Source organism: Rhodnius prolixus, unplaced genomic scaffold, assembly GCF_049639745.1.
Source record: "Rhodnius prolixus isolate KJV_2025 unplaced genomic scaffold, Rpr scaffold_17, whole genome shotgun sequence".
Lineage (NCBI taxonomy): Eukaryota > Metazoa > Arthropoda > Insecta > Hemiptera > Reduviidae > Rhodnius > Rhodnius prolixus.
The window spans coordinates 2,995,617-3,021,942 of NW_027411626.1; the positions used below are offsets into that span (position 1 = coordinate 2,995,617).

General features: G+C 35.5%; 1 protein-coding gene across 1 annotated transcript; it reads left to right on the forward strand.

Moving 5' to 3' along the window:
* Positions 1-165: 165 nt before the first annotated feature.
* On the forward strand, positions 166-25,163 carry LOC141459644 (inactive peptidyl-prolyl cis-trans isomerase shutdown-like). Its single transcript, XM_074138950.1, has 7 exons — positions 166-443; positions 1,262-1,457; positions 2,148-2,412; positions 3,787-3,970; positions 4,472-4,687; positions 22,953-23,067; positions 24,301-25,163. Exons 1-7 carry the CDS (start codon positions 385-387, stop codon positions 24,382-24,384), a joined length of 1,119 nt encoding a protein of 372 aa, XP_073995051.1. The 5' UTR covers positions 166-384; the 3' UTR covers positions 24,385-25,163.
* Positions 25,164-26,326: the final 1,163 nt, after the last annotated feature.

The following is a 26,326-nucleotide window of genomic DNA, read 5'->3' on the forward strand; positions in this document are numbered from 1 at the left end:
TGAAACAATTATCAATAGAAAAAAATTGCTAACTATCCGATTAAATAAGAGAAAATCGACTACGTACAAAGATGTGTTAAATATAATCGATAATATTTTGCATCGATCTTCTCTATAATATCTTGCATCGATAGTTTTCCTTAATTCGATGAACCATTTTGGCTCTAATAGATTTATAAAATGATAACAGTAACATAACCAAACATTCAAGGAAGTTATACTAACGTTTGAACGATTGTAGATGTTGCTGTTTTAACAAGATTAAATTTAATTGTGACATACATTGACAGAGATTCAACAAAATTAAGAATCTGCTCCTCCAACGTAGTACAAAGTTGAAGTATTAATCAAAACTCTCTGTTACTGTAAGTGGTTATACTCAAAATGTCTCAGGGATATTACCCCAATAAAGGTGTACCAATTAAAGATGGTATCGATTTAAGGTATTTTATTTTGTTTAATATATAAGTGAATTGTTTTTACTCTTATACAACATATTTTAAATTTTCTTTTACAATATATTGTATTGTCACACGGTCTTTGTTCACTGTAGATTTAGAGAACTCGTGGTAACATTCTTTAGAGAGAGCTGAACTAAACTAGTATCCTACATAATATTGCCCCACCTTTTCAAAAATACTTCTGTCAGTTTTGTTCGTCTCGAAAATCATAAAATACATACTGTATGCAACTATTACGCAAAGGTTCTCGATGCAATTGTTACCTGTGGCGTCTGTAACTTATAGTAAAGTGTGTTTCAGTTTACTTTGTAATACTTAAAACTATTTAACTCGTACAAAATCCATCTAAACAGCTAAGATATTTCATTTGTCATTATTTGTCGATATTTCCTCTTCTTTATTTATTAGTACTTTTTCATTAGGAAAACAATATGTTCTATGATATCTTATAAAACTCATATTGCCAGAGCAGTTGATACTCTCCAATTATAAAAATCTGTTATCTCTATTTACGCAGAATATTAATTCTAGTAATAACTGTATTCTTAGAAGTTTTTAGTTAAGTTTTAAGTTCTGAGGCTTCGCTCTTTCATTCTTTATTTTTTGGCTCAATGCTTTGCACCTAAAATAAGTAATCTTATTTTTAGCAAATTAAAAGCTCACTACATATTTATTAATAACACACTGCTTTTATTAAAAGTAAACTTGGATAAAGTTTTCTGAGCTTTCTTCATAAACTCCCAATTCTATGAGGAAATTTGATGATTGCTTCCACTATTGGTTTATTTTCTTTTTTTCAGCAATTTATTATCTGGAGTAGAGTTTACACTAGATGTCCCAGGCAATAATTTACAAGATGAGGTAGATGATACAATACAATTCGATAATTTTCTTGATGAAGTATTATCAGAGGATGAAACTAGACAGTATGGTATGTTTGAGGAAATCAGAGAAAAGATGGTAGATCTTACAGACGATGGGAAGCTTAAGAAATATGTAAGTGTCAGATATATAATTAGAGGGTTGAAATTGAAAATTGGTATTTGGCGCCGTATTCTCTTTTTAATTTCATTAAACAAAAAATTTGATGGTTTAAAAGAAATTTTATATTGTAACATTGATGAAGAAGTTTATCACAAGCTTTGATCCTCTGTCGAAATTTATAAGATGAGACAGGTTTTATAAACCATCCGATTTCGCAATTCAGATCAGTGTTAGTTATAGGTTTGTTTTATCGACAATCTGCAATAGTTGCCAATTGGTTTTGTGTTTATTCACGATCCATTTACTGGTTTTGAATTTTGTTCTGAACACTTGAATTACTTTGCGCATGCTCGAAAAATGTTTTTAAAAAAAATTATGAAACCTTCCAACAGCAGGCAAATGAAGCCCCCGGCATATTACATGTATCCCGGACAGAGTTGGTACATGGTTTGGTTTTTAGAATGTTCACAAAGAAGTTGAATTGAGTTATGATGGAACATCGGACGAGAAATTGGAAATCGGTTTGAACTCTGATGCTGACACTGCGCATGCTCCCTACAAAACATAAACCAATGAGAGCTCATGATCAGTAACAAAACTTATTCGTCGCGATGTGGATTGTGTGCTTTATAATGAGATGTTAGTAATTTTCTTTAAAATACAGGTTAAAATTTTATTGAACTTCATTTCTCTTTCTATTAGATTGTTCGTGAAGGTACTGGTCCGAATCCTGGAGATGTGCCAGTTTTTGTTCATTACATCGCATACATTGAAAACAATAAGACACCATTTGATTCAACCTATGGACGTCTTAAAAAGCCCGAAAAGATTAAGCTAGGTGTTGGCGCTGTTTATGAAGGCTTTGAAATGGCCGTAAAATCTATGAAAAAAGATGAAATTTCCTTATTTTTGATACATCCAGATTTGGCATTCAAATCAATGGGTGTTCCTCCAAGGATTCCTAAGAGTAAGTAATTAGTTGATTGTTTAACATTTTAAAAAAATCAATTTTTTTTATAATAAGTAGATTACACTCTCGAGGAGATTTGACAGATAGCCAGAATGCTCTCACAAGTTAGAACATTCCTTCTCTAGTTCTAACCTTTTGATGAGATTCTTGAGCCTGGAGTATTTCCTCCTCCTACCCTCGAAAAGGTAAAAAAAAGTGGGGTGAAATCTCACCCAACGTTTTCTTACTACTAAATCTCCAGCTTCTAACTCACAGTCTTCTTCGTCAACATTTTTAACGTGATCAATTGTTACCAACATTATACAGTTTTTTAATCGTACATTTTACTGAAAATTAACCATACCTGGAAGCCTATCGCAATTCCTCTTCGAGAACGGCTCTAAAATTTCTCTAGCAAAATGATAAAAGTTATTAATCTAGGGTATATAATGTATATGCGGAATTTATAGAAAAGTTTCATGAGCCATTTCCGACAATTTTGAGTAAAAAGATCATTTTCCGCTAACACAATTTTGGCAAAAACTTTTACCCCTCTTAACTCTAAAAGAATTAACCGTACATTATATAAATGGAATCTACCCCAACCGGTTTCAAATAAAACTTATGGTTAAAGATTTTATATAAAACCATATTTTGGTATCGTATACTCCTCTATTGACACTTGAACCAAATGTCAAATATGTGAACTTTTTGCAGTTTTTAGTTTCAAAATTATAGGGATGATGCAAAGGGAATTGGGGAAAAAAAACTAGTTTTTCTACCTCAGAAGACCACAAAACGTAAATTTCCTAAACTCAAAATCAAATTAGATTCCCCCCCCTACTTTATTAATTAATATCAACCTTTATACGACTGTCCATTGGACAGTTTAGATTGAAAATAATATCGATCTTACTGGCTTCAATTTGAAGAGAAATTAACATATGAGCTGTTATTTTTGAAAGTGGTATATTTTTCCATATATCGAGATATTTAAGTTTTTGCATTTGAATTAATTTAAAAATATTATATTTAAATATATAAATGAAAAAATAACTGAAGTAGTAATAATAAAAAATAATTGCAATAAGAAAGTTGTTGTAATTATAATTATTAGAAATGGACTTATTCCACTTTCAAAAAAGATATTTTTGTGATAACATTTTATAGTCAAAATTCTTTTGTTGACTTTATAAAAAAAATCGTACTCCATTGAATGTATGACTATAAATATGGAAAGAATGTGTCTTTATCTTACTGAAATACCACTTTCAAAAATAACAGCTCATATGATAACAAGTAATTAAATTTATTATTACTAAAAGGAATATTTGTTGAAACTAGGTAGTAATATTCAACAATTTTTTTTTTTTTTTTTATCCTAATTTCTAGATGCTACCTTATTTCTTGAAATAGAATTAGTGGAAATTGGAAAAATTGTTGAAGAAAAGATAGACGATGGTTTACAAATTAAAGACAAAAGATCCTTTTCAGAAGTTTACAATCAAGTGAAAGCGTTACTAGTTCAATCACGAATGGATTTCAGTATTAATAATATTATCAACATTATAAGCAAGTAATTATTGATTAATCAGTCAATTTATTTTAGGTATCTTAGATATCTGTTGTGAAATTCTTACAATAAGTAAGAACAAATAAGGACCCTAAGAGTTTTAGGCAAGCATCTTAATTGAAATAAATACTCCTTCTTTCCTAGCTGAACTTCATTTTGGGGACAAATTGAATAATGATTATATCATTCCAATCAGTTCAAAATTTTATGAGTTCAAGAAACTTCGTAAATTATTAATGTTGTGCATTAAAATGTGAAATTAAGATTTATACTTATGAATCTTTAGTTCCGCTAATTCTTCGTTTTATAAAATTTGTACGTGTATAGAAAGACACAGTTTTTTGTTTAATATTCTAATTAGTAGATGTATTGCCTTTTCGGATAATAGTAAAGTTACTGTATATTTTCTTGATAAGATTTTATTCATTCATGTGATTTACTTACTTCCAGTTTTGGTTTTCTTATTATACAAAAAAAGTAACCTTTTTTTTTTTTAATTTCAAGTTATCGAAAGGCAGAAAGACTTCTATCGTCATGCAGATTGATGAACGATACAGAAGAAGCCAAGTGGAAGAAACTACTGTTCAAAGTGTATCTAAATTTATGCGTTTGTTATAATCATGAAAAGTATAATAAGCCAAAATTAGTTTGCGTAACAGCTAGAGAGGCGTTGCAAACGGTTCCTGAATTTGCTGAAAAAAGTGATAAACTTTTCTATCAGTAAGTATCGTAATATATATATTCACTATATAGTCATCAACTTTGACATGAAAAGGACTCGGAAGTTATAACTTAAAATTAATGTGAAGTAGTTTGTTCCATGTATCACTCAAAGGAGCGCGAACCTTTTTGAGACGTGGGTCAAATTTTGTTCATTTTTTTTTAGTACTAGCTCTTGGGTCACTAATGCCTATTTGCACAAAAGTTAAGTTTAAAAATTTTAAACTGAATATTTTCAAAACAACATTTTTAAAATTCAGTTGGCTTAACGGGGGTAAAACGGGACGAAACAAGTGCTATGGAAGTGCTCTTTTTACCAAACATAACTGAACAAAACCTTACAAAAGTGTGTTTTATCTGAAGAAAAATCTAAATGTGGTTATTTGCTTTGGGTTGTCAGTAGAGAGGATTTGGGGGTTCTGGCGCACCTAAAATACAAAATGGCGGCCATCCCCTCCCCTCCCACCCCCTCCCCTAACCCTACCAATCATCGATTTCGACGAGGGTTTAAGCCACGCCCCCTACCCCCACCCCACCTTATTGACCAATCATCGAACTCGACGAGGGCTTTAGGCCACGCCCCTTCCCCCACTCCACCATTTTAATCGACCAATCAGCGAATTCGATGACACCCCTTTTACCCCCACTCCTTCCCCCACCCTTATTAATTGACCAATCAGCGAATTCGACGACACCTCATTACCCCCACCCTAGCCCTACTCCTATCACATGACACCTACCTTTACCCCCTCCACTCCCACCACCCCTAGGTCGTCGTATTCGTTGGCCTCCTAAGCTCCTCCTACAAGATGGCGTCTCTTCTAACAGCTGTAGTACACAAGATGGCGGACCTCGTACCATCTGATGACCACAAGATGGTGGACCTCATACCTCCACCCCCCTCGCCCATTGATAGACAGGAGGGGATTTTTTTTTTTAATTATTTTTACTTACCTGGGATTCGATCCTACAACCTTCGTACTGGTAGACACGTCATCTGCACCAGTCGGCCACAGTGGTAGTCTCGCTTACTCTAGTTTTGAATGTTCTCTTATGTTTTAACTTGGAATTATTTTTTAAAAAATCTAACCCCCCTCACCAAGAATTTTTTTTTTTATTTAAATTACCCCCACTATCACAAAAATATTGAAAAATTAAAATGGATAACCTCACTTTAGGTAATAGAAAAAACTATTTACTTACCCCCTCCACCTGGACTGCTTCCGCTGCTGATGACGCGACCTACACTCACTGAAAACTAAACCCGAACTGACACTTGGACTGCGATACTAGCATTAACCCCCCACCACAATTACGTCACACTCTAACTAGCCAATAGAATTGCATCTTTTTTTCCAAATGATTACCTCTCTGGACAGGTCTCTGTAGCAAGCCCCCCCCCTTTCCCTTCCACATCTTTTATCATACCTGTTAATTTATATATATGCCAACATAGCTGAACATGCTCCAACAAGTCTGGACATGTAGCCAGCTGTTTAAACAGGCAAGTAAAAATAATGATGACACATACCATTGTCATATCCTCAACGAGCACAAACATGCTCCAACAAGTCTGGACATGTAGCCAGCTGCCTCTTTCGCTTTAACCGTTTTTTTTTTTTGTTATTATGAAGTTAAAAGTAAATTGAACTTTGAACTTTCATATATCTTATTATTATTTCCGTTTACCAACTATACAAACCTGTATGAACATATCATCGGTGTAGTCTCAATATGTGTGATTACCTGAACATGCTCCAACAAGTCCGGACATGTAGCCAGCTGCCTCATTCGCTTTAACCGTTTTATTATTTCCGTTTACCAACTATACAAACCTGTATGAACATATCATCGGTGTAGTCTCAATATGTGTGATTACCTGAACATGCTCCAACAAGTCCGGACATGTAGCCAGCTGCCTCATTCGCTTTAACCGTTTTATTATTTCCGTTTACCAACTATACAAACCTGTATGAACATATCATCGGTGTAGTCTCAATATGTGTGATTACCTGAACATGCTCCAACAAGTCTGGACATGTAGCCAGCTGCCTCATTCGCTTTAACCGTTTTTTGTTATTATGAAGTTAAAAGTAAATTGAACTTTGAACTTATTAATAAAATATAAATAAGTTTTAATTTACTTTTCTTTATTTATAAGTGTATAAAGTAAAAATAAGAATGAACAAACATTAATTAAAACATTTTATTTTTATTTAAAGGAAGTATACAAGTAAAATAATAACATTTATTTCACAGTATAAATTTTATTTAAATTCTATGTCATATCTTCCATTATTAAAGCCTTTGTACATTATTAACAGTTTTTTCTTTGATTGTTGGTAATCTTCCACCATTTCATCAGTTATCACTGCCGCAAATCTGCGTGGAAGGAAGATCCTCGTTGGGTAGTCCATTGTCGGGCCAATATAATGTAAATGGGCAACGATGGCATCTCCAAATTTAGTGTTGATTCTTTCGAATTGCTTCACTTCGTATGAGTATCCGGTTCTTAGATCTGATAATTTGCCAATGCCCACAGACCTTGTATTCACATCATTTAAAAAGCTTGCCAACTTAGACATCTAAAAGAAGAATATTATATGAAAGTATCACATCATTATCAATATATTGTTTCAATAAAAAAAAGTATTATTACTTACCTTTGAAGTATGAAGTTAACCTCTCGAGCTGTGGGCAACGAATGACGAATTACCTTACAAGCTTCACTACTCTACCGTTACGGATGTCCCCCCCCCACTCTATGACGTCACTTATAGTTAGCCAATAGAATTGCGCGCTTGTCTTCCCTCTCTCTCTCTTGCAACTGTCTCTCTCTCTATAAGGTGAATCATACCTCCCACCTTTGATGCAGGACTCAACCTGTCCGTTAACTTCATATATGTTTCTTAGAAAAAACAATATTTTTGAAACTGAACTTTGCCCTTATTAGCTTTTATTGCTTTATAAATAATAAAACTTTGAATGTTTGTAGACTTAAAAACTTACTTTTTAAAAAATGTAAACACGCTTGCACAACATGTTTGTACAGCCAAGTAAAAAATAATGATGACTCATACCATTGTCATATCCTCAACGTGCAAAAGCTGCAGCTTAGTTTTTTCTTCTTTTTTTTTAACTAAATAAATTTTGTATATGCGCCCCTCTTAGTTCGGCTTCCGCCTTAAGCTTCCTCACCACGTCAAGGTGGAGGTCATCGAGGAAGTTTTTATTTTTTTTTACTTTTTTTATTTTTTTTAAATAATTTTATAATAATAAAAGGAATACTTGAAAAATAAAGCAATAATTTAATTTAATACATTTATTCAAATAAAACTTTAAAAGATACATATACCTCAGAAAAATATATAAAAACTTAAAAATCAACTTCAAATACAAATAAAATATTTAATTTCTAATTAGTACATTAAAGTGAAATAAATAAGAAATGTTTTGCTATCGAATCAGTTTATTTTAATGGTTGTTGGAATTTTAGCTGCCTTGCATCAATCGCATTCATACATTGTACAGAATCTGCACAAATCCATTCATGGTTTACGGGGATTTTACACCCCGCCAGTGACCAACATTCAGGTTTGTGTGCAACTCAATGCATTCGCCAGTGACCACATTCGTTCTTCAAGGCAAAAATATTTCCGTCTCATTCCAACCAAATTTACTGTTGAGCCAGCAATTGATGGCTTTAATTCGATATTGCGTACATTTCTCTTTACAAGTATTGTGTATAATACACTGATTTCCTGCTGTTTCTAATGAATCAAGTTTTGGACAGTCATAATCTTCTAAATTAATTACACAACAACTGTACAGATTTTGTAAAAGAAATCTTTTCTTTTCATAACCCTTAACAAACACAAATTTATAATTACAATCAATAAACTTGAAAATATCTCTAATCATTTCATATTCAATATCCCCGTCATTCCACTTAATTTTATGATAATAATTTTCTAACCAATAATTGGTTCTTCTACTTTTTTCACATTGTTTATGTTGGACAGGTGGCTTGAATATCCAGTGTCTGAATGATTGAAAATTATAGTCTAATAGAGAAAGCTCTTTAACAATATAACCTCCTACACTGTCTACAAAGCACTGGAAGTCAGCTATCAGCACGCCTGTCTGAGCCATACTGAACACTGAACTAGCTCTTCAAGCCTTCTTATACCATACGACGTACAATACCTGTTAGAGGATTATATTCTACCACCCTGTCGTGAATAATAAGGCAATAAGCAGTGGTGTTGGGCGGGAACATTTCTTTTGATTCAAATTCCAATCTAACATCTACCGGGCCACATTTGATAGATTCACACTGTTTAGAACAATCTATTACAATTAAGGGTGTTTTCTCTTTAAAATTTTGTAAAGAACTTAGAGGATACATTTGTTCTCCATAATATGACATTTGAAAGGAAGCATACATATGATATAGAATGGCAAAACGGTTAGAGGAAAAATCTACATTCAAATCGCCGTATGGGAAAGCTTTACAATTAAGATAAAGTTTTACATTTGAAATAGAACAGTGGTCAAAGTGACTAGCGTTGCTTTCCACATTATTAGCACGTCCGGTCTGAAAAGCTAGAATGATATATCGGGGCTTTTCCATTTGACTAGAAGTCTTTACTGACCAGATTTGCCTCTGAGTGGCCGGCAACAAAGGGTAATCATAGAGTTCCCAACTTCTAAAACTTAGAGCAAATACCTTAGCAGATTTAAGATGACGCATAAGAGCCAATCTCTGATGTTCGTTGACTGTTACATAGGGCAGCATCCAGCAAAGCTTCACCATTTCAATTTTACACCTCTCCACCGCTTGTTCTTCATTCAATCTGTTGAATTTATAGGCATTTCCATCTTGTCTGCTTCTAACAAGTATCAATTCTTGTTTAACATTAATCACAATTTTCTGGTAATCTTCACAAAATCCCAGCAGCGATGATAGCGGAATGCATAAATTAAAACATCCTTCTGCTGAAGTGATGTTGAGAGCATCGCTTTGAGGATAGCACCAGCCCCAGTTTGTAATATACTGACAGCCTGCCTTAAGCGAAGCCAACCCTTTAAGTGTACAAGCTATTCCTGGGTTTTTTACTCGATCTATTTCAACTCCACTTAGTTCGTATCTTATTTCATCAAATAGAAATGCAAAAGCATTATTGGTCAATTTGGATGAAACAGGAACTGCAGAGCCGTCTTCCTTTAAAAACTTGCCTTCCAAGTAGAGCAAACTTTGACTGGGTAGCGTATATAGATCTTGATGTTGTACACTAATGCGTATTTCATCGCCTGGCAGTAGTTTTGAAGAAGCATATGGGTGATGGGAATGCAATTCTATGCACTCGATTGAATTGTCAAACTGACATTTCTCTTCCAAATCTAAGACTTCCATGATGACGATAGAACGTAGTAACCTGCAGACTGAAGAAATCGAATACTACTGTTGGTCAGCGATGTTCGCTCGGCAACTGTTCTCACTGGAATGATGCTCTTTTTCTCCGCAACTGTCCTTTTATCGCCTCTTCTAAAGTCTAACCCCATCTCCGTCTAGTGATCAAATGGCCAACTTCAGTTGTGAGCCTCTCTTTTATAAGACATCCAGCAGGAAGAGTAGACAAAGCTGGCCGCAGTTGTTAGTGCCAACTTTCTGATACTGCTTCCTGTTCCATGAAATTCGACTTCCCTTTACATATCGGACAAATTCAGCAGGGGGATTGGCACCACTGCTATCGAAGAATTGAACATATTCTCCTCTCTTCTTGTAACAAACCCAGTGAGTACCACTGCCAACACTGCTATCCAAATTAAAAATGGCTCGTTCATTTTTCCAAGGTTTCTTTGGAAATTCATCAATCATGAATACTCCTCTGAAATGAGGAATTTTATTTGATTTCGCCAACTTAATTAGATCAAAATTACTTAACCGCAGGCGAGGTAGCGTATCCAGCATTCGTTTAGCTTTTCCACTCAGTTTTGAAGATTTGCCACCCATTCGTCTAGGAGTGGGGATGATTCTCTTCTTTTTCTTCTTATCTTTAGCACGTCTCATGATAAACTAAAACGTTGTTAGTTGTTTCTGGCTTTATATATGAACATTTTTAACATTCTCCCAACTGTTGTGTGAATTATCTAAGCCCAACCATTTCACCAAAATTCTATCACCTTTCCGTTTAATAACCTTCTCCACTAGGTAACTGTCGGGATGTTTGGCCAGCTGCAGTTCCTCTTGATAGAAACCTCCAGCAATCATTTGCCCCTTATAATCTTTCAGATGATAGGTGATCGGTATGGTATTTTTCACTTCAGCAACTTTAAATATTTCTGTAGACCATGAAGGGCAGTAGCCTTTAGCAAATTGAGCTTTATATTTGGATATGCGTACATGATCACCAGCTTTGAACTTGGGAATGCTGGCATTTTTCAAAGTTTTCTTCGCATATACTTCACGTAACAGCTGTTCTTCTATTTCTTTTCCCCGTACTGAAGCCGGCGTCATTTTGATAGTTCTGTGTTTAGTGTTATTATATTTGTTCACTAACGATTTAATGCCGGTTAGCCATTCGTACGATCCTTGGAGACTAAATTTTTTCCACATTGCCGCTTTCAGAGTACGATTGAATCTCTCCACTATTGAAGCTTTTAAGTTACTATAGGTAGAGTAGTGATTTATACCGTTCACGTTCATCAGCTTGCCAAATATCTTGTTGTAAAACTCTTTTCCATTATCCGTTTGCAAATTGTTTGGCTTCCGATCGGCTAATACTTTCTCGAATGCTTGACTCACTTCCAGGGCTGACTTATTCTTCAGAGGGATCGCCCATGCATATTTGGAGAAACAATCAATCACGGTCAACAGATATTTATGACCTTTATTGAATCTAGCGTAGGGTATTAGTTCCACCAGGTCGGCTTGCCATAGGTCATCTAAGCCCTTTAGAAGAACTGCTCTTCTCTTGAACACTCTTCTTGCTGGTCTATGCAACTCGTTTACAATCTGTTCCTTAACAGAGGCCATGATGAAATGAAGCTTGCTCATGACCACACTACGCTATTATACCTCCATCTCTCAGCTGGGCTTCAATACTTTTTATTTCCGCGCTGGCATTGTTGGTGCCAAGTAACCTTCTTAATCGATCTACAAGCATGTTAGGATCTACATATCCGGCACCTCTTTTTGTTGAAAACAATTTTGAAATCACATTCTTGTATTTCATGTTTGTGTTCAGAACTTTAATTGGTCCGGAAGGGCTGTGCCCTTCTCTATGAGCGTTCGTCTGTTGCAGTATGCTCTTATAATTGATATAATCCGTCTTTTTCACCATAGACAAGTTTGGATTTGTCAAGAATAATAACTCGAAAAGACCTGGCGTGCCGAAATAGGTATTATCACCAACGGATAGAATATCTTTGCTGATGGAGACCACTGAGTCACCAATACTAAATCTCCGGCCGTCATAAACTACACCATATATCATATCCAAGTCCTTGGTCTCATTTTTAATAAATTTTTTGATATATTTTGAGGACATTTCTCCAACTTCCTTCAAATATTTTGCTGAAATTTCCTTCCCTTCGGGAGTTTGTGCTTGTTCTCGTACCTCTTGAAGCGGGCTGGTTGCTTCAGCAGAAGCAGAAGAAGATAACTTTAGAACTTCCGGTCGCTTTGGGGTTGAAAGTTCTTCATGCCATGTTTTTGTAAATCTTGACGGCGGTGTTGTAGCCGATTCCAGCCTCAGAAATTTTAGTCTCTTTGGAGGTGGAAGGGGTGTTTCACAAGTAGCTACTTCCGGTTTAGGAGATTCTTTTAATTCAAGTGGTGGCTTTTCCTGCTTTTCCACCAATGCTTTCAATGGACTCAATAAAGGTTGATATTTCATTTTCAAATATTCATCGGTCTCTTCTCTGTTTCTCTTCAATAAATTACACTTTTCTTGAATCGCCTTTCTGGTTTCGATTATTTCACGCATTACAACGTCACTAGTTGACCCCTCCATGGCTCAATGAACAATGATCTTCAAGTACATAGTTAAGGTATTATATAGGCTTCGAAACCTTTTCGATACCTTCCCTCAGTAATCTGTCTATCTTTGTCCAACACTAGAAAACCATATCTATTTTCTTTCCAACACCAGTGGCAAATTTTTCTAAAAGTTTTGAATTCCATGTCGGAATTGATATGGTCATCGTAAATTCTTCTCAAATTTAATTCATCTTGCCGAAAGAGTATTAGGAAATTTGCATTTTCTCTTACTAAGTGCTTAGGAACTCTAGTATAACTTTGACTTAGATAAAATATATCAACTCCGCTGTGGCGCCCCATACAAAAATAGGCTCTTACATTATCTTGCTTGTCACATGCTATATCATCGAAAATAATTATTGAATTTGGCAGGGCCTCTTTAGGTGGGGGAACTTGAGAATTGTCTTCAAATTCAAAGTACCCAATATCTTTTAAAGGTTCTAAAATTTGAGCTAACTTCCGGTACTTGGGCTGTTGTAATGACTTTGCAAACAAATATATATTTTCACATCTCAACCCCTTTGGATCGTATATTAAGCTCAACATCAGGTTAGTTTTCCCACAATTAGACGGTCCACATATTAAACATCTAATGGAATTTGGGAAAAGCGGACCGTGTTTGGAACATTTCTTGGAAGAGGCCCTGTCGTCAAGGTTTTGCACGGAGAGGGTGTGATGTTGCTTTATCAAGCGCATGATGGGAACTAATAAGGAACGCTCTCTCGCTTCTGTATATATCTGTGGCTTAGTGCAAGAAGTGCCAAAGTCAATATTTCTGGTTTTGAGAAATTTGGAGTTGAAAATAGACGTTAGTATTCACTTGTATATAACAAATAGTACAAAAATCCTAGTCACTCCTAGTTATGTACCTATTGAAATAATTTCGAATACAAACTATTGACAGTGTTTTGTCGGAAAATGTTGGATAATAATGGAAAATCTCCTGACATTGGCACCTTTACTAGAAATTTTTATTTTTTATTTTTTAGACATAGACTATAAAGCAAACTTTTTTTTTTATATACGAGCATGAATTGATTTTTTATTATTTGTACAAACATAAAACGATGTTATTGTTACATTTAAATGAACATTTTATTTAAATTCTTCGTCACTTCTTTCACCAGGTGAAATATCTTCAGTTTCTTCGCTATTAGCTAACGACTGATAAAATGTCTTGCTAGTGTCGCTCAGAAATGTTGATAAAAATTTCAGATCTGAAACTTTTTTCCGAGGCAAAGGAATGGGAAACTTATTAATAGGGGTCAATTGTGTGATGGAAGATTTGGATGGAAATGGTTTGCTTCGGGGTGTCCTGCTTAATTGTAGAACGTGGAAGGGCTCTTCTTTTTTAAAGGTATTCTTGTAAAACATTTTACCCGGTGAATCAGCTTTATATTTAATCCATTTAACTTTCGCCCACTTCACACTTTGTCCGGTAGTGTTAATTTTGCGATGGATATAATCTTTATTTAATAGAACATCAATTGGCATATTTGGATTCTGTTTCCATTATTGTCAGATAAGAAATACTTCTCCGTAAAATTTCGACGACTTTTTGATTTGTCAGGCTTCCTAATCCTTTGCACCACTTTATCTACTTCTTCAATTCTCTGCGCAATAAATTGATTCTGTGAATTGCCCGATAATTTGTAAAATTCTTGAAAACTTTTATTTCTTTGTTCTTCATTAATCTTCATAGAACAATTGCGCCTACAAGAGCAGGGTGGTTTCAACGCTTAGGCAGGAACAGTTTCGCCTGCAGTACGTAGATGTGTATTCCAAACCTTGAATTTTTGCTGACTTTCGAACATTTCTTTCCCATTGTGAACTATCGCGCCTCCGTTTTCGAGTAATTTCTTCTTCTTTCTGCTTTTTCTTTCCGCTACATAATTTTCTCTCCTTTCCCAGTTCTTTGCTTTTTTGTGAGCACCGATATTTGTTTTTCCTTATTATTTTTTTCAAATATATCAGAATCTGATGAAATATCACTTTGCTGTGGTATACATTCTTTTTCTTTAATCGAAGTTGAAGGCAATATAGCTCTTTCGAGTTTAAATTAAAAAAAAAAATTACTTTTGGCAAAAACTACAAATAGTTAAGATTTATCAATTAGAAAAATTAATAAAGCGAAATTTCTAAATAAGTTACAAGTAATTTCAATAAAAGATTAAAAACAAAAAAGTTACAAGTAAATTAATTCAGTAAAATGGTATAAGAAAAAGAAGCATACTTATTTCATTACTTTCTTGGCATAGCGATAAAATCTTCTTGCTTCTTGAATACATATCACTAATAATAATAACCACTACTAAAAAGAAATTAAATAAAAGTTAAAATTCCAAACTCGCAAGCGAAATTTTGGAGCACTAAACTGATGAAGCGCTTGAGGTTACGGAAATCAGCTTTGGTAGACGGGAAACAGAATAAAAAAGCGGAAAAACATATCATTGCAGTGCAGCCAACATAGATTAGACGGAAAAAAATTTAATTCAATAAGTGCCAATGTTGACATTGGTGCTTTTATCTCAAATATTACTTTAGGATTACGAGTCTATGTCCTATTTGGTTGTTCTGACAAAAAAAGATAGTGATGCTAAATTTTGACATTGGCACTAGTAACTTTCAATATCTCAGTTACTACTTTGAATTAGACTTTGACACTTCTTACAAGAAAAATTCTGATGGTTTATATATCAAAACAGACTTTAACTCATTTTTGCCAAAATCTGACATTGGTACTTCTTGCACTAAGCCACAGATATATATATATAACTAAGCTATGTACATGGCACAGGAAATCTATCTACACTGCATTCACACACCCGCCACCAACATTCACACATCCTATTTACATAAAATAAAATAACTAAAACTAAAATACCCACCACCTTTTTTTTTTATTTATTAATTTTTTTATTTTTTTTTTTTTATTTTAATAAACTATTAATTAGAAAAAACTTAATACTATATACTAATAATAAATAGAAAAAATATTTACAAAAATACGTTTAAAAAAAATTAATAAATAAAGATTGACTAGAACAAAAAAAAAAAAAAAGACCTACTCTAAACAAGGTAACCATGTACATAGTATATGAAATATATATATTTACAAAAAATCCACAACTTTACACAGGCAAGTCCGCTATGGTAAAGTGGCCATGGGCGAGAGTATGTACACGATCGACTAGATGGCGTTTGTCGTCGTGGGGCGAAAGGGATACTTTTCTCTGTTCGACGGAAAAGAGTTTATGTTCTTTAGAAATTATTGTTCTAAACGTGGTTGTAAACTCTTTTCCCTCGAACAGGGCAGCCATATAATCATCAAAGGTGATTTTTTTATCTACGGCTGCCTTCTTTATCCCTTTCGCCCGCTTCTTCTCTAGGCCGCGGATGCGTACTGCGTACATCTTTGCGCGGAGGCCCACGAATTCAGAGACAGGCTCTCCACTGGCTTCATCCTTGAACTTCCCCAACACCTTCTTGTTTCTATTGTTTTTACATGGATGTCCGTCTGGGTAGTCGCTGGTGTCAAATTCGTCCATCATTGTAGTTATGTCCTCGTAAAAGTCTTTCGTCTTTACTAAGTACATGAGGCTGTCAGTGTCTGTATATAACAATTTTAGTTTGTCAGGTCCGTATTTTGTCAGCATTGTAGCGTAGTGAAAGTCATACATCCGGACTTTGGACAGATCAAGAATGGCCATCCCAACATAGATTGGTTTGTTCATCGTGATCTGTTCAAAGTCCAGATGTACAGCAGTCAGCGTCTCAGAGTAGATCGTCCTGTCTTTAAAAGTAGGTTTCGCTATAAGTTTCCGTATTCTACGTTCGTCAGTTACTAGTTCTATTTTTGTTCGTTTTCGTACGTCCTCCATGAATTTGCCAAATACTGCGTTGTTCATTAGTTTGTAGAAGTCTTTGTCAAAGTCGTTGGTCGCCTGTTGTCTCATTTGGGTGTTGAGGTCGATGTAGGGACGAAGCCAACGGGACTGCTTGAATCGCAGCGCTCTATGTACGCGTACCAACCGCAGACCTAAACCCATAGCCTGCCTCAAGTTGACGAAGTGAACAACGTATTTCTCCCTGTTTGTCAATGGAGCCAACAATTTCTTATTAACCTGTCCCGGAGGCACCCTATTCTCCGGGAGAAGGGGGAAATCGTTGTGCAGTTCGTGCAACTCGGCCGGATACTCAATATCGGCTTCGACAATATACCCGAAGGGACCATCTTCCTGCATATTGCCCCAGTCTAGAGTATCCGGATCTGATACCCATTCGAAATCCCCGTAAGGAAGCGGATTTGACATTGCCCACCCGTACAAATTATTTGCATCTAGGTAGGCAATGTAGCTAGATTCCTTATGGGGATCTCGATCTGGGTACAGATAAGCATTGTCAGCTTTACCATAGCGAAGACTGCACTGGCAAATGCCACCCCTAATACCCCGCTCAACCATCAGGAGCTGGTCATAATCAGTGAGTAGATCTAACTGTACCCCTGTACACTTCAGCATGGCATCCCAAGCCAGTCCTGGGGCCGTGAAATACCAGGCAGGGTCCAGCGAATATGCTCTTATGCACACATCTCTGAAATTTTCAAAGATGTCACATAAGAGCATTACGTCTACCTTAAGGTAGAGTTCGCTGTACCCCCCTAGGGTACTAATTTCAAAGGCCTCCCAAACTGACTGGGCATGCTGATAGTCTTCGTCCGAGATGTGGCATTCATTAAGGGTGCTGTAGAATGCCTCCTTAGGGGGTAGAACCGTCTCCCTAAGTTTCTCGAACGAATCTGTGTAGTCATAGGGGTACACTCCTTTTCTTACGACCAGATCCATCTTGTCGGCGGGGAAGAATTTGCCCGTGTCTATAAATTTATTGTTGGGCAAATTCTTGGACAACCTATCTAAGCTAGAAGACATGAAACGGAAGGTGTCCACAAATCTGACGGTTAGAGCGCCCACTTGCTTGCTAAATGAAATGTATTTCTCTTCGCTGTTGGGGATGACGTCAATGCGACTTGAGTCATACCCCAACTGGCGAACAATAAAGTGGGCGTCATAGCCGCTCAGATTGTGGAGGAAAACGGGAAGGAAACGAGGAGTGCGGTAGAGGATATTGCAGGAATTGTGAGCAGGACCACGATACACACCAGTGATGTGATCGTGATCCGCCACTTTAGGATCGGTTCTGTTGAAGGGAAGATTACAGAGGTGACATTTTGGGGACCGTTTAAAGCCTTCCAACTGAGATGGTGTCAGGGGTAGCATTGGCCGCTTAATGGAGTACACCAGAGCCACCTTCTCGGCCACCGCCTTTATGTAAGCCATAAATTTCTCTGCGGAATCTTCACCCGTATAGATGTAAGGTTCCGCAGGAAAATCGGCAGGAAGGCAGTGGCGTATGTCTTCTGCAACTTTTACATAAGTGCAGAAACTCATAGGAAGGTGGCTCTGGTAGGGTGTTGTGTATGACCGACCCACATTGTTTCTGTTTGTATCAATTTTTTTTAAAATTGCCTCAAAATCAGCATAAACGACGAAGGGAACCCTCATTTGATTTTGTATTTTTGTGAAAGATATTTTTGGAGGGGTCCCATCGTCGTTACATTCTGGCAATACAATCCGGGTCGGTCTATTTACTCCACAATACTCCATATGTTCCCTAACCCGCTCAGCGATGCTTTCACCATCCATGTTGAAATGGGTAAAGCACCGCTTGCAAACGTGTACCCTATCTTTGTGTTTTGTTATTTGACTGACGACTAATCTATCAAAATCTTTAATATAAGTGTAATGACTTCGGCCATTCTCTAAAGTCAGGAGAAGGAGATCGCGATGGTCCTCCTTCTCCTGCTTTACCACTTTTAGAGGGTACACGTTTCCTTTCTCTCCAAGGGTGAAAACATTTATCGTGATGTTGTTGTACTTTTCAAATTTTTTCACCTCATGGAGAGGAGTGGGGAAGGAAATGCAGTCAAAATTGTACCTGTGCTCAAGATTAGCATATTTACTAACGCGTTGTGGATCCTTTGTGATGAAGCGAGAAAGAATCGCGTACTGAAAACACCGGTCATCCGTATTTTGAACATTAATAACAGCCTTCTTGTTGGCAATGTGAGGAGGAAGGGGAATGAAGCTGGAGCCACCGAGAGGGGTAAATTTATTTACTTTTAAGAGGACTCCGTCGAACTCTTTTAGGCACCAGCCGCTCCCCTTTAGTGTAGACTCCTCCATCTCTACTATAATCTTCTTGAAGCTCTCATTAAGAGAATCGTCGATGGAGGAGTCTTCATAAATTACTTTGTTCTTAGTCTTGAAGGCGCGATCACAAGTTTCACCTTTGATGTTTTCAAAGGTTGCCTCCAAGACCAAGTTATATTTGAGGGGAGAATCGCTGTCTGCCATTACTTCCTGAAGCAGACGACGCAATGTTTCTATCTGACCTGTTAGAAATTCCATTGCATCGACTGCCCCGGAACTTGGAAGGAAAAAAGTTCGAAGAGTCCTCCCAAAGGCTGACTCCACTTCGTATAAATGGCCTTGAGCTGCCTCAATACGAGCTCGTTTTGCCATGACTGGTGTTTCAGTACCGCAGCGTCGCAAATGAGCAAGCATCGTTTTTCGAGAAGAATACCTTTCTCTACAATTCGGGCATTGACGAGATTGCTCATTTGCGGCGCAAGCACGTTCATGACGTTCCTTATAGTCCCCCCGTAAAAACATTTTTGCACAATACTGACACTCCATTATTATTAAAATAGTGAGAGACACAAAATAATAAATACAAATATATATATATTTATAAAGCGCGAATATTTAAAAATTACTAATAAAAATTAATAAGAATATAAACTAGACTAAGATATTACTAATTAAATATATACAAAAAATAAAATTAACTATACAGAATGAAATTTAAAATTGAAAACTTAGAAAAAATGAAATATAAAAAAAGTGAAATAATACGAATATATATATATTTGTTGAAAAATAATAAAAAAAGTACTTACAGTTCAAAGAAGGCAAGATGCTGGAAAAGCTGTTGACACTAAGAACACTAAACACTCTATGACCGCAGCCGAATTCGGAGCGACTTTTATATCATCAGAAGAATCGATTATGATAATCGATTATTAGTAAAAACACGAAATGCCATTGGCTAACAATAAGTGACGTCATGCCCAAGGGTGGGAGACATCAGTTAGTTACTGACCAATTCAAACAGGGCAAGCTCAGACATGCAAGTTGAGCAATATTAAGCCACATACAAATTATGTGATAAATAAAAAAAAGGAAATTAAAACTTATTTATATTTTATTAAAAAGTTCAAAGTTCAATTTACTTTTAACTTCATAATAACAAAAAAAAAAAAACGGTTAAAGCGAAAGAGGCAGCTGGCTACATGTCCAGACTTGTTGGAGCATGTTCAGGTAATCACACATATTGATACTACACCGATGATATGTTCATACAGGTTTGTATAGTTGGTAAACTGAAATAAATTTATACTGTGAAATAAATGTTATTATTTTACTTGTATACTTCCGTTAAATAAAAATAATGTTTTAATTAATGTTTGCTCATTCGTATTTTTCCTTTTTACACTTAAAATTACAGGAAAGTTTTATGGGGTTAAGGTGCAAGTTGAGCAATATTAAGCCATATACAAATTATGTGATAAATAAAAAAAAAAGGAAATTAAAACTTATTTATATTTTATTAATAAGTTCAAAGTTCAATTTACTTTTAACTTCATAATAACAAAAAAAAAAAAAAAAAAACGGTTAAAGCGAAAGAGGCAGCTAGCTACATGTCCAGACTTGTTGGAGCATGTTCAGGTAATCACACATAACAAAAAAAAAACGGTTAAAGCGAATGAGGCAGCTGGCTACATGTCCGGACTTGTTGGAGCATGTTCAGGTAATCACACATATTGAGACTACACCGATGATATGTTCATACAGGTTTGTATAGTTGGTAAACGGAAATAATAATAAGATATATGAAAGTTCAAAGTTCAATTTACTTTTAACTTCATAATAACAAAAAAAAAAAACGGTTAAAGCGAAAGAGGCAGCTGGCTACATGTCCAGACTTGTTGGAGCATGTTTGTGCTCGTTGAGGATATGACAATGGTATGTGTCATCATTATTTTTACTTGCCTGTTTAAACAGCTGGCTACATGTCCAGACTTGTTGGAGCATGTTCAGCTATGTTGGCATATATATAAATTAACAGGTATGATAAAAGATGTGGAAGGGAAAGGGGGGGGCTTGCTACAGAGACCTGTCCAGAGAGGTAATCATTTGGAAAAAAAGATGCAATTCTATTGGCTAGTTAGAGTGTGACGTAATTGTGGTGGGGGGTTAATGCTAGTATCGCAGTCCAAGTGTCAGTTCGGGTTTAGTTTTCAGTGAGTGTAGGTCGCGTCATCAGCAGCGGAAGCAGTCCAGGTGGAGGGGGTAAGTAAATAGTTTTTTCTATTACCTAAAGTGAGGTTATCCATTTTAATTTTTCAATATTTTTGTGATAGTGGGGGTAATTTAAATAAAAAAAAAAATTCTTGGTGAGGGGGGTTAGATTTTTTAAAAAATAATTCCAAGTTAAAACATAAGAGAACATTCAAAACTAGAGTAAGCGAGACTACCACTGTGGCCGACTGGTGCAGATGACGTGTCTACCAGTACGAAGGTTGTAGGATCGAATCCCAGGTAAGTAAAAATAATTAAAAAAAAAAAAATCCCCTCCTGTCTATCAATGGGCGAGGGGGGTGGAGGTATGAGGTCCACCATCTTGTGGTCATCAGATGGTACGAGGTCCGCCATCTTGTGTACTACAGCTGTTAGAAGAGACGCCATCTTGTAGGAGGAGCTTAGGAGGCCAACGAATACGACGACCTAGGGGTGGTGGGAGTGGAGGGGGTAAAGGTAGGTGTCATGTGATAGGAGTAGGGCTAGGGTGGGGGTAATGAGGTGTCGTCGAATTCGCTGATTGGTCAATTAATAAGGGTGGGGGAAGGAGTGGGGGTAAAAGGGGTGTCATCGAATTCGCTGATTGGTCGATTAAAATGGTGGAGTGGGGGAAGGGGCGTGGCCTAAAGCCCTCGTCGAGTTCGATGATTGGTCAATAAGGTGGGGTGGGGGTAGGGGGCGTGGCTTAAACCCTCGTCGAAATCGATGATTGGTAGGGTTAGGGGAGGGGGTGGGAGGGGAGGGGATGGCCGCCATTTTGTATTTTAGGTGCGCCAGAACCCCCAAATCCTCTCTACTACTGATCAAACTAAAGGTTATAGATAGCATTTAAATTGTTTTTGTGTCAATGCGAAATTGAAAAAAAAATACAGATAGAATATAAATTATCCACAACAATTAGAAAATCTAAATCAACCCGCGTAAACAAACAAATGGTTGCCTAGCAATTGTGGGTGAGTGTCTGACCCGCGGGTCATAGGTTCGCCATCACTGCTCTAAAACATTTATTTGTCTCTAAACCCAAATTCTTTTCAGTCGATTTAACCTCATTCGCTTCTCATTAATACAAAATAAATGAATCCATTCTAAACATGTTTTCCTTTAAAAAATCTTATTTAGTAAATTAGGAAATTATAGCTATCGTATTAAATTTTTTAGATTTCAAGTTTTCATAAAAAGTACTCGTTTTTGTTGAGGTCTTTCGAGTCCAAAATTAATGTTGTTTTTTTTTTTATAAAATGGTATACGAGAGAATAAAATATCTCTAAAACTGAAAACCGCAGTAGGCGGAAACTTTAAATTTCGTATGGATCCTACCGGAGGTTGATCTGGCTGCAATCTAGCGATCAACCACTAAGCAAGTACCAATAATGTGATTTATTTATTTTTTTTTAAAGATTTTCCGTGATTTTTCCCCTAAAGGATCATTTCTATACAATGAAAAGTTTGTGTTTATATGAGCTTCTGTTATTCTTTGTATCAGTCTGATATTTTCTCCTGCTCAGGACAATTTAGGCACTATCACAGTCTGGAAAAAACCTAGATTGTAAAACGCCCGTTGTGGTTAGAAGGGTAGTTTGTTTTGATATGTGCACTACTACTGCCCACGTATCTGTTACAATTTTACTAAACTGTATATACTCTCTTAAAATTTTGCAGAAAAATTAAAGATAATTGAGCACTTTAAAAACAAAATTAATTATTTTAAATTTAATTTTGTGTTTGGATTTTCTCTACGCAGATTTGGAAAAGCTAAGTTCGCTTTACATTCTTTAAGTGATGCGTTGGGATGTTTCAAGAAAGCTGCAAAACTAAGAGGTGTAGAGGATGCTGAGATCAAAAGGCAAATAGACTTGGTGAGTTTAAAAAGTTTGTTTAATGTTGTGGATTGATGCTGTGATGGAGTCTCAACTCCATAAAAGTTGCATAAAAGTACGCGCCTACCGGTTTAGCAGGGATTATTGGTTTCGGAAAATGCTTCTATTTATTTATTACGAAAGTTACACCGCCGCTAGCCGCTCTTTTAGTAACAGTGACGGTAATTACGTAACGTTCCCTGTCTGAAGAGACTAAGAAAAAGTATTCAATGTTAGAAGAAACTATAATTACTACTTAAGATTCATACGTTGTTTTTGCGTTTAGAATTTGATCTACATTCTTTTTACTTTGTTCCTTGCTTTCTTATTCCTATTTATTTTTTATTTTTGACGTGAATACGTCTTTAAATTTGCTGTCATATGGAGGCAATCCAAAAAACCTAATGATAACAAAATCGGGGGATACAGTTTGGCATTATAGTTTCGAATCTATCGTCTACATCCAAAATTAAATTAGACCACTGGATAACTAAAGGATCAAAGAATTCATTATGATAAGCGAGGACAGTGACGCATCGCGCGCGGTGGAGGGGGAAGCGCCGCCATTTTGAGATCATTTTGTTGCGTATCGAGATTTGCAATTAGTATAACTTTTGACTCGGAGAAGCTACGATGTTCGTTTAAGTTTTAATCGTCAGCTGTCGTCACAATCTATCGTTTGTACATAAAACAGTGTAAAATAGTGACATATAGGGTAGAATATAATAAGGTGTTAGAATAAAAAAATATCAAAAATATATTATGTCGGCCTATACGCGTCGAAAAGCCAAAACCAAAAACAGAGATCGTATACGATTGGAAAGGGCTTCTCAAGAACAATCGAATAGTAATAATAAAACACCATATGACCGAGTCAAGCTGTGCCGGGAACGTAGAAGAATGAATGCGGCCGAGCGGATCAACGATGGTGTCAGTACATCTGTACAGCTGGGGCGGTTGAAATTATGCAAGTGGATGATGAAATCGCTTCTACATCGACAACGGACTGTATAGGCATAGATTGTGTTCGAGCGTCGATTTGTTTCCTTGATTTCATCCTAAGTACATAAATAATAATATTTTAGATAAAAAATATAACCCGTTACGTAAACGTATTCACGTACAACGCACGGCCGGGTCCATGACACAGCCACAGTTTTTTTTTATATATTTTTTTTTAATGATTTAAGGCGCGTCAACATCTCCTATTTACTTACTTCTCTTCTTGTTTAGGTACTTCTGAAAATGGAGGAAGAACAAAATGGCGAAGAACTTGATAAACATATCGGCTTCAGCCCGTCTAGGACAGAAAAATAATGGTTCCAGTTAATCTACAATTATAGCTGTTAGCCTAAGTGTTGGATTCTGGAGGTACAATTAATTGCCAAGGAGCACATAGCGAGATCTTAAACGAATAAAAAGTTGGGCATTTTAAAAGAATAGTCATTCTTTTCACCGCTACATATGTTATAGCCCTTCGATTTCAGATTTTCATCCATCATCAGGGGTAGATTAATAAGTTTGGTGTGGAGATTTCGACACTTCACTTAAGTTATCGTCGTCTTAACACTACACTTGTTGACTCAGTGAAGTCAGGGTAATAGGTGACTCAGTGAAGTCAGAGTAATAGGTGACTCAGTAAAGTCATCAAATGTAATGCGAGACGGTAACGTATGTGAAGTGTCGAAATCTCTGGACCAAATTGATTAATCTTTCTCTCTCTAATGATGGATAAAAATACGAAACCTATCAAAAAATAGAAATAATGCCCCCATGCAATGTCGGATAAAATCAACAATGTATTCATTTCTGTTTCAATTATTTGAGCGAATTTAATCTATAACTAGCAAAGCTTTTTAATTTTTTTTTCAATTATTTTTCTTTCTTTTAAAATTTTGAATGATAAATATATAAAATTATTGTGTTATGCATATCTGTTTGTTTATACTGATTTGTGTTTTAAAATTATGTAAAGGTTATTTTAACTTTTATAAGAAATAATTTCTCTTTAAGAATTATTAAGTTCTGGGTTGATTTTTTTTTCATTTATATAAAATTTGTAAAAATTGTGAATAAAAAGTTTTATAATCTTTTAATTATTGTGTGTACTGCCTGACCAGTTTATAAATACATATAACTTTTTTCTTTGCTTATCGGACTTCGAATCGATTATTCCTGATGGAAATTCTGAATCGATAATCTCCATGTTTGAAGAAGAAGAAAAAAAGAGAGACTCATAAAATATGAATTTTTCGTAAACTAAAAACCAATATTTTACTAACAAATTACTTTTATTTGAGCAAAAACAAGGTTACAAACGCACTAAAATAAGTTTTGTTTTTTCATTTGTTAAAAAATAAAAAAAGGTAAACATAGAGTTTTTAGGTACAGTTTGCAGTTTTTTTTGGGTTTTTTTTTTAATATTTATCAATTAAAACTATAACAAAAAAAAGGTTATATATTGGACCAAAGCGATACACAATAAATAACACTGACATATATATATATATTCCTCCCGAGATATATATTTATATACTTCCTTTATATATATATATGTATATATAGAGTAGTAATAAAAATAATGGCTTAGATAAAAGAGTAGTAGCACTCTACACTTTTTATCACTCAGTTGAGGTGACTGTACTCAATAAAGAACAATGGACAGGTTATGAAAAGTAACGTTATGAATACTCGTACGTTGAAGTTATAAAACATAAGAGTGGCGGATTATTTTAATATTCAGACTGACTAATTACAGCTATTATTATGGTTCAGGATGAAAATATTTTAAATATAACAAGAGTAATTGTTTGGAAACGTAATATCACAAATTTAGCTTGTAACATAAATGTTTTTTGTTTTAATTTTTATAAGCTGGAAATCTTGTACTGATTCAGTTTTGTAACCAAAAAATACGGGGGTAACTTATTTTTTTATGCCATCTTTTTTTGAAGATTTATACGTTAGATTGACAACATTTTGGCGAGAGCAATGTTCAAATTTTCCCCAGCATTCTTCTTTGATCGCAGTTCTTAATAATTCCTTGTTTTTAATTGATGTTAACAAATGAACTATTCATGAAGCAAAAAATTACCTACTTGATTTGAATTCTGTCTATTGAGTTGCTGTTTAAATTATCTTTAGACTATGTATTATTATACACTCAATTCTTAAGAGTACGAATTTATTCACAATTTGCTGTATATGTACTTGAAAGAAATATCTTTTAAGATTGTTTGATTCACTGTACATACATCTT

Excerpts from the sequence above, each read along its gene's own strand:
- LOC141459644 (XM_074138950.1), top strand. The coding sequence starts at position 385 with ATGTCTCAGGGATATTACCCCAATAAAGGTGTACCAATTAAAGATGGT. Across the intron at positions 444-1,261 it reads AAAGATGGTATCGATTTAAG|CAATTTATTATCTGGAGTAG; the intron begins GTATTTTATTTT and ends TCTTTTTTTCAG. Across the intron at positions 1,458-2,147 it reads ATGGGAAGCTTAAGAAATAT|ATTGTTCGTGAAGGTACTGG; the intron begins GTAAGTGTCAGA and ends TCTTTCTATTAG.